General features: G+C 44.8%; 1 protein-coding gene across 1 annotated transcript; it reads left to right on the top strand.

The window, feature by feature from the left end:
• The first annotated feature begins 3,394 nt into the window (after window positions 1–3,394).
• FABP7 (fatty acid binding protein 7) lies at window positions 3,395–6,889 on the top strand. The gene is made up of 4 exons (XM_074896230.1): window positions 3,395–3,524; window positions 4,173–4,345; window positions 4,966–5,067; window positions 6,523–6,889. Exons 1-4 carry the CDS (start codon window positions 3,452–3,454, stop codon window positions 6,571–6,573), a joined length of 399 nt encoding a protein of 132 aa, XP_074752331.1. The 5' UTR covers window positions 3,395–3,451; the 3' UTR covers window positions 6,574–6,889.
• Window positions 6,890–9,005: the final 2,116 nt, after the last annotated feature.

Raw genomic sequence — 9,005 nt, forward strand, 5'->3', positions numbered from 1 at the left:
AAGGTCTTGTAGCATAGTATCCCCCTAACTACTGATTAAAACTCTACAGAGTAATACATTATTCCTGGCTATTGTACTGCAAAGATGGTGAAAGGGTAGGTTTAATTGAATTGGTGTAGCAAGAGTGCCCCTTCTGTGATAGATCCACAGAGGGACACAGCAGAAGGATAGATAAACCTGACTTCAAACATTAGCTTCACCAGTTTCACAGCATTTCCATAACCAGGGTACTAAGCCCTTAGTGACTGACTACAGTGATTAGATGCTCAGCAGTTCCTGACACTGATTATGAGGAATCCACAGTGAGAAAACCTCTTTGTCAGACTTTTCTACCACAGAAGCCTGGTGGCCATCCTGTGGTGCCTTTTTTTTTTATCCTGAACAAATGAATTTTTTTTTCAAGAACTGAATGAAGGCTGAAGGAGGCTGAGAGCCTTGTTCTTTGAATGCCCAAGGGCATGCGGAGCAGGGATATAACAGGAGGAAAAGGTAGTCAAAAGCAGTTTTTTGTGTCCTGTATTCAAAGGCTAAAGGTTACAGTAGTCCCACATTCACCCTGGATGGCCTTCGGAAGCAAGGATTACTTATTACACAGGGATGTCTTGCCACAGCATTTTCATCTTTCAAGCAGGCCTTGCACAGAGAATGTAAATGTGCCTACTTACACTCCTCAGGTGGCATAAAGAGTTTAGTGTAAACAAGAATGAGTCCCTGAGTGTCCAGAGAGGAATCTCCAGAAACATCTTTCGTCACACAGGCTTCTTACAGGGGAGTATGCAGTCTGTTAAAACCTTCGAACTCTGCTGACAGAGTAAAAGAAACTTCAGTGTGGTCTCTTGTGCAGCAACCTAAAATGCACACCAGGTCAGTGCATTTCACACTGCTACTTCTATTCCAGCCATAGCAAAGTATTTATATAGATAGGGTGATTTGTACTAGCTGTTGACATTAACACAACTCTCACATAAGGATCCACAAGCAAATATAGGGCATAAGATGCCTTGGAAATATTTTTGGCTGTGACTTGTCACCCCACAAAGTGTCAATAATGTAACATTTCCTACTGTTGTGATTTATCCTGCTCCCAAATCATCACTAACACAGACAGGTGGGATCTCACCATCATAAAACCTGGTGTGATGACTTTGGCAATCTATCTAAGCAGCAGAAGGATTGTGAACATTTTAGCAGACCCTGTTTTACATCCGAAGCATGGTGCAAAGTGTTAAAGAATATATTTTTCTTGAGACTAGATACATGTCTTAGCTAAGTATGTTGAAAAATCCTGGCAGAACTGAGCCATCAGTGTAGGTATGATTGCTTAAGTTATGAAGGATCCTGAAGTGGCTAACCCCCAAGGACCAGCTGCAGAGCCATGTCTGGAAGAAGGTGCAAGGCACAAGTGTCCTTGAGGATTGGCAGTGGCATTGAATCACTTTCAGGAGTTCTATATCACACCAAGTTTGTGAGGCTGGTTGTACACAACAAGCCCCAGTGAGCATGGAGAGCGTGGAGCTCTCCCAGGGCTCTGCGCACACCCCTGCACCAGACGGAGCAGCAGAGGCTCCAGGGCTTCTGCAAACAGAATCTGCCCAAGCAGATAACTCTGCCTCGTCAGTACTGGGAGAGGAGACCCCATTATGTCAGTAAAACCATTTAGGGTTATACATGATGCATCTCAGATGAAGTAGGTGAGTGGCGAGGTCAGTTTGCCTGTACTTGTGTGTCAGCTGCCTGGGAGCCGGCAATGAAGCTCTGTGAGACCACGGCTGCAGAGTTTGTCCGCGAGTGGTGAACACTACTAAATACTTGACAATGTCACTGTATTGAGGAAACAGTTCCCAAACGGAACTGGAGCCATGCCCGATGCCAACCCCGTGTGCCCACAAAGCATATTCCTTGTTCATCCTAGAGGGCTTGACTGGCTGCAGACATTAGGTTACCGAATGTCGTGTGAGAAGCACCAGTAAGGCTGCTATTCTGTGCAAACTCTGGAGACACAGCATTATTCAACTTTGCCAAAAAAAAAGGGACTTGATCCCTTTTAGCCTCATGAACAACAACTATCGGTCTGTTATTTCAAGTGGTGCTCTTGCTCTCCCTGGCTTCCTGAGCACTAGCTGAAAAGTCTCAGAAGTGCGGGTCATACACAGACTGAGCAGCTGCAGGAGGGCGCTTTGTGTCTCCCTCTGTGCTTCCAAGTAAGTGGAGGGAAAGCTAAAGAGAAATAGATGCACTAGTTCATACCCCTAGGCTATCAAGGCTAACACAGATTGTGTTGTGTGGTAAAAGGAATTGGGAATTTATTCCTGGGGTTAATTCAGAGAGGGGTTAATTCTTTCTGAGGACAAGTGAAAAAGTGGCAAATCAAATTAAAATCCTATCAGAAGCATCACTTGCCCTACACCCAAAGAATGTGCAATACTACAAGAGCCTGAAAGAAATGCAAATGACAGTCAAAAACTAATTTTAAAGTATTAGGAAAACATTTATAATTATTTTTATCTTGTATGGCTGGACCAAGTAGAAAAATGTCGAGAATTTGTTCCTAAATCACAGAAAGTCTCTTTCACTTAGTCCCCGAGTTTTGTTAGGAGAGCTGAAGAGCTAGATTCACGACTCTGGAATCTATCCAAGCCGTAGGTCTGGAAAAGCCGGCACCGTGGCTTGTCCCACGGAGACAGGCTGCTTTCTGAAAAGCACTCGGAGACAAGATGAGTACCTAGCGCCTTCAGTGAAGAGCAAAGAACCACCAGAAGGAGGAAAACATTCCCTCTCTAGCAGAAGAAGAAAGGGGAAAAAAAAGTATTATGAAATAGTTTTGAGCTCTTTTTCCTTCTTTCTTCATTCCTAGTTTCCAGCTCTGCCGGCTGTGGAGGCAAGACGCCCTTCCCAGCCAGCAGTAGCAGCTGCCGGTTTCAGGCAGCATCCGTGTAGGTGCCGTGCGCTGGTGGGGGAGAGGGACCTGTACTTGCCCACCACCACACCGGCCTTGAGAACCTTCACGGGCGAGCTTTTAGGGCGGTGTTCTGCAGTAGCCTTGCGATCCTGTAGCTTTAGCCCGTAGAGTATTTCACGCCGGTGCCCGCCGCTCTTTTTGCCCGCGTTCCTTGACCAGGAGCAACGGTGCGGGCGGCGGGTGGGCGCCCCCGCGGCGGCTCCGGCGGGCAAAGGTGCCGCGCACGGGGGCAGCCCCGCTCCCTCCCCCCTCAGCGTCCCGCCCCGTGCCCCGGCCCGGGGGGGCGGCCCTGGCCGGGCCCCCCGCGCCCCTGCCCGTTCCGCGGCGGCGGCAGCGCCCTCCCCCGGTGGGGCGGGGAGTCTCCGGCCCGGCCGGCGGGGGCGGACCGCGGCTGCCCCCCGCCTCCCGGCCCCCCGCCGGGCGCCGGCTTTAAATGGGGGGCGGCGCGGCGGAGCTGCCCGCCACCGGCACCGCCACCCGCAGTCGGCCGCCATGGTCGAGGCATTCTGCGCCACCTGGAAGCTGGTGGACAGCCACAACTTCGACGAGTACATGAAGGCGCTGGGTAGGTACGGCCGGGCGGCGGCACGGTTAGGAGATATGGAACTTTGCACCGTCCTAAAAAAAAAAACCAAAAACCTTCCAAAAAATTTAAAAGCCCCCCACTGCCAGAGCTGTAGGTGAGGCATTCTCGGAGGCGGGGGAGGTTTGGGCGGCTGTGCCTCTGCCAATAAAGTTAATTTGATGCGGGTCGTTCGGGCGGGCGGGGGGTGGTGGTGGTGTGTGAGCCGTCTTGCTGGGGAGAGGCTCCGGGAGGTGCCCGCGGGCTAGGGAAAGCCTGTGAAAGAAGGGCAAATGCTGCCTGCAGGTGACCTGGAAACACGCCGACAAAAAAGCGATCCTTGTGCCGGACTCGTGATGAGGGGCTGAGAAGCAGGGGCGATGGCGGCCCGGGCGCGCCGTGCCTCGGGGTCGGTGCCTCGTCACGGTGCGCGGGGTGAGGGGGGATGCAGAGCTACAGCTGCGGGGTGGGAGTGCCTGTGGGTACCTGAGGTGTAAGGACGCAAGCGGAACGGAAAGTAGCGTTTCACTGTCATAGCTTAAAGCTGTAGAGCGGGGGAAGAGATTTCTGTACCTTGATGTGTGGCAAAAAAAAAAAAGTGAAAAACCGGCACGATCCGATGGATTTCTCTTTTTCCTCTTGACGGTCTAGGAGTGGGGTTTGCAACACGGCAGGTGGGGAATGTGACTAAACCCACTGTGATTATCAGCAGCGAGGGGGACAAAGTAGTGATCAGGACTCAAAGCACTTTCAAAAACACAGAAATCAGCTTTAAGCTTGGAGAGGAATTTGATGAAACTACCCCCGATGATAGAAACTGCAAAGTAAGTGAACTCTGGGGCTGCAGTGGCTTCTTCTTTCTCTTCTTCCTCCCCACCCCCGCGGCTGTATCTCTGGTAGGGTCAAAGGGAAGAAATGAAAGGTCTGCTACTGCCAGTTGTAGTACTGTGAAGGACAGGAAAAAAGGCAAGATTGCATCTTATTTGCCCACTTACACCGTGTCTTGTCTGAAGCAATGTGTTAGGTCACCAGCCCTCGTCTGCCTTCCAGTGTCGAAGAATTGTGTTAGCTGCCCACTTCTCTTTAGAGTTTTCAAGTAACTTTTTCCGGCTGAAATGGGTAAATGCCTTCTTCCCTGAATCTTTGGGGGCTTAACATAAATGCTATCCCAAAGCACATCAGAAACTGTGGTTCGTGTGAGGCTGGAACTCAAAAGAAACAACTTTTTCCATGCTTTGACACAAACAAGAATTGTAGGGAGCTCATGCTTAAAACAAGGATGATTCATGGGCTTGGCTTTAAAATGGCTGGGACTAGTTTATCATTCTAGATCCACATCCATCTATTGAAGAGAATTCAATAGCATAGTGCATGCAGTATAAGTGAGCGGAATCCCAAACACTCCAAATAAATGAATGTCTTTGTGTTTCTTGGTATCTCACAGTCAGTTGTGACCCTGGATGGAGACAAGCTAGTGCACGTACAGAAGTGGGACGGCAAAGAGACAAACTTTGTGAGAGAAATAAAGGATGGCAAAATGGTAATGGTAAGTATAGAGTTCACTGGGCATTCACATATCCCACTTAACACTCCTCACTTATATTTATCTCAGGCTTTATGAACAGATAGTGTTACTTATACACAAACCCTTAAACCAATTGGTGGGGAATGCTAGCAGAGATTTTTCAAATATTTATTTTGATTTTTGTCTTGTTTTACTGACAACTAAAAAATCGCTAGTGGTTTTAGGCAGGTCAGCCTGTGGATTTGGAGTGTATATGTTCTCTCTAGAGTTTGTATAAATGCTCAAGCAAAAAAAGTCCTGGTGAGCAGGAAAAGATAGAGTTCTTGATTATATAGGCAATGGTCTGTTGCCAGTGCTAATTTAGATTTCTTTAAAAACGTCTCTTATATATGCACGCATAAATAATATTACAGAGAACAAGTATTGCCCTAGGAAAATAAAGTTAAAAGATTGCAGGAGGTAATAGCACTTCTGTATTTAATAATAAAGGGTTTATTCCTCCTGTCTTGTTAAAAATTACGATAAACAGCAATTGTGTAAAGAAGAGTCTTGTTTTAAATTCACACTATTTTCCTGACTTTTCAGGAACAGGAGTATTGGGTGAATAAATATTGTAAAGTACTATAGCTAATGTCCAGGGTGGCACTTCTTGTGCTTAATTTTGGCACAGAGATGTAACTTTTAAAAATAAAACCTGTTTAGTTGTACTAATCTTTGACTTGGTTGTTGGAGCAAACCAATTAGCTTGTTTTCTAAATACTTTAGGGAGTATCTGTATGTATGGAGACTTCCAAATAATTAAAACCTTACACTCAGTGCAACACAATGTGACAAGTGATTCAAGGGAAAATTTGTTTTTGGAAACAGCTACACGCATATACAGAAAACCTTTTTCTTTGGTATTTGGACGTGACAAGATGCCCTGTTCCGCTTCAGGAAATACTGCCAGAACTCACACACTGTCGTTAGTGTTCTGCACAACTGCAGCAGCTAAGTGTTTGGTAGTTCTGGCTACATAAGTTCACAGAATGCATTAATTACAAGGTTCTCCTTAAGTATATGTATGCATAATAGTATAGAATATGGGTATAGAGGACTGGGATTTTTAGATTGCACATCTTGCAGTGTGATCAGCTTTGGGAAAATAAGTGTTATATCTGTATTAAAACTGTGCTATATTTAACAAATTAATGAAAATTAGAAAAATTAAACATTTCTAGCCTCGCTTTAGTTGCATTGTAGATGTGCATTATGTGTTTCTTGGGTTTGAAAGTAGCAAGGAGAAATGTTTATTATGGGAACCATTACTAAGGTCTTGCCTCTTGTTCATTTAAAATATCAATAATCTGGATCAATTGTTTTTTCTATAAATAATGTGAACTGCCTTGCTGTAGCATGGACTTCTGAATATGTGTTAAGTCATGACAGAGAATGGTCCAGCATCTAATGTGTCTTGTCTTTTCCTTGGACTTGCAGACTCTCACCTTTGGTGATGTGGTTGCTGTTCGCCACTATGAGAAAGCGTAGAGTTTGCCTCACCTCTGTCCAGATGTTACTTCTGCTGGATGGATTAATGTACTGTCCATAATCGAACATAGCTGAAATGCACATTTCTGACATGAAAGGTTAATAAAGAGTTTGGGGGGGGGCGTGTTTTTCTAAAACAAACAAAAAAAACCCGAACAACTTTATGCCATCAATTTGACAAGCTTGTGCTGTATAGTGAAACAGGTTAAACTTGGCATTATATTTCTGAAACACTTGCCTCTTTTTTTACAGTAAATGGAACCTGTTTGAATTGTTTTGGAATGCAGATCAAACAGAAATTAAAAAGTTTTTTCAACCTGTGCTCCTTTTGCATTTAATCAGCTAATATTCCAGTATTCTGAAGGGAGTTGTTGAAAGTTCCTTTTTCAGTTAAACAACAGAAAATCATGTGGTGCACAGTGCTGTAGCAGCATCTCAGTGTGGTGTAGAGTACATAGGAACTGAAAAATTGCATTCACTCTACTTCAGTGGCTTCTTTTTGCTGGAGAAATTTAAAGCCCCTGTCGTGATATGTGTAGTCAGAGAAGTGAGAAGCTCAAGCCACTTTCAGCTCCTCTCTTCACTGGGAACTTGTTATCCAGTGCATGCTAAGGACAATAGGTAGATAGTCTTTGATGTCAGTTATGAGAGTTTTTAATTTGTTTTGGTGTCATTTTTGTTAATATACAAAAGATTGAAGGAAATCAAAGTGTAAAGATTGAAGTGTTCCCCACGGTGGGAGGAAAGGACCAACATGATAAAGGACAGGACTCGGGGAATGAACCTAAAGTATAAAACTTGCCTTTCATCAGCGTCCACAGGTGTGGGAGGAAAAAGAGAAAACGGTACAAGAGAAACGTGAGATTCCTCTCCCTGAGCTGTATTTCATAGTTAATCTGTATAGGGGGTAAGAATTTCACTGTGAGCAATTTCAAATAAAATGCTACTTAAAAGAGATAAATTAAAACCTGAAGAATGTTTCTCTATGAGACCAGGGTGGGAAAAACTGCCTTATGCTTCAGATTATTAGGAGAATTGAAACAGATGGCTGGCAGCATGAAGGAGATTCTTTGGAGAGTCCATGTTTTCTGACACACTGACTTAGTGGACCATATGGAGGTGCAGCTACCTACAGCCTTTCACACAAAGACAGAGCTGAGCTTAGCTTTAGCTGGTCTGTTCTCTGAGGGCTTGTGTGGTTGCAGAGGGAGGTGCAGGATGGGCGTCCTGCCCAACTTCCCAGGCCTCATCCTGCACCACATGTGCCATCCTTCAGATCTGCCATGTGGTATCATGGGAAGCGGCTTCTTGTTTCCCTGGGTAACATGGGTAGCTCATCTCACTCATGATAAAAATTCAGATTTAACTATGGGACCTAACCAACACAAATACAAAATTTAATGTTATTAGCTTCACTTTTTCACAAAGAATCTGCCTACAAGGAACATCCAAGTTCTGTTTTCTCTTGTGGGGAACACTATACATCTAGAAGACAGTCCTTAATTATGAGCCATTATGTTTTACTTGGTGGATATTGATAGTTTTTAAAATTCAGGAGATAACTTTTTTCATCAGAAAAATGGGAAGTAGAACTTGTCCCAGTGGTATGTGGAGCTGCAGTTTCTATGTTTTGGTCTGCTTCAGCTCCTTCAACTGCTATAGAGCAAGTTATGTTTAAATTGCATCTTCTGCCCTTCCATTTTATTAGCTCATTTAATCCTCAGCTTCAGTACCTAATACTGCTTTCATCTGCCTTCCCCCTGTTGCTGCCTGTTTGCCCACACGGGTGCATTTGCCATATGACTGTCCTTTTCAGCCACACCTTCTCAGAAAGGAGGGAGCAGCTGCTTTCCCATGGTCACTGGGGAAAACAGATTTGGGTCCCCAGTACCAGCATTCATCTTCAAAAGTGATTTTTAGGGTCACGGGTTAAAAAGAAAAAAGGTTTTTATTAAATATGAGGAAAAGAATTCAGAGACAGATTGTTAAGACTTGGTTTGCAAATAAACCCTGAAAGGTAAATATTTTACACTACAGTCACTTTTAAACAAAGGCTACATACATATGTTCTGTAAGTCACAAGAAACTATCATGAAGCTTAGTGGTGAAGTCTTTTGCTATTCTAAACTATTAATGTAAAATTAAATAAGGGACAGAAAAGTGGAGAAGTGGTGCCTGTGGCACTGCTCTGAGGAGTGGAAAAGTGAGGAAAACTCTCACATATGGGACTTCCAGCTGCTGGTAAAATGGGTTTTCAACACCCTGGAGAGCTGATGTGAACAGAACAGCACAGTGAGCAGCGGGATGTTTGGGGGCAGCTACAGGATCCACAACATCATAATTCTAGTCTTATCCTAAATCTGACACCAAGTCCTTTTCCTTCACTGGAAACTGCTCGTACCTCAGAAATAAGTATCAGCTCCGCTACCATA

This window comes from Athene noctua, chromosome 1, assembly GCF_965140245.1.
Source record: "Athene noctua chromosome 1, bAthNoc1.hap1.1, whole genome shotgun sequence".
NCBI classification, from domain to species: domain Eukaryota; kingdom Metazoa; phylum Chordata; class Aves; order Strigiformes; family Strigidae; genus Athene; species Athene noctua.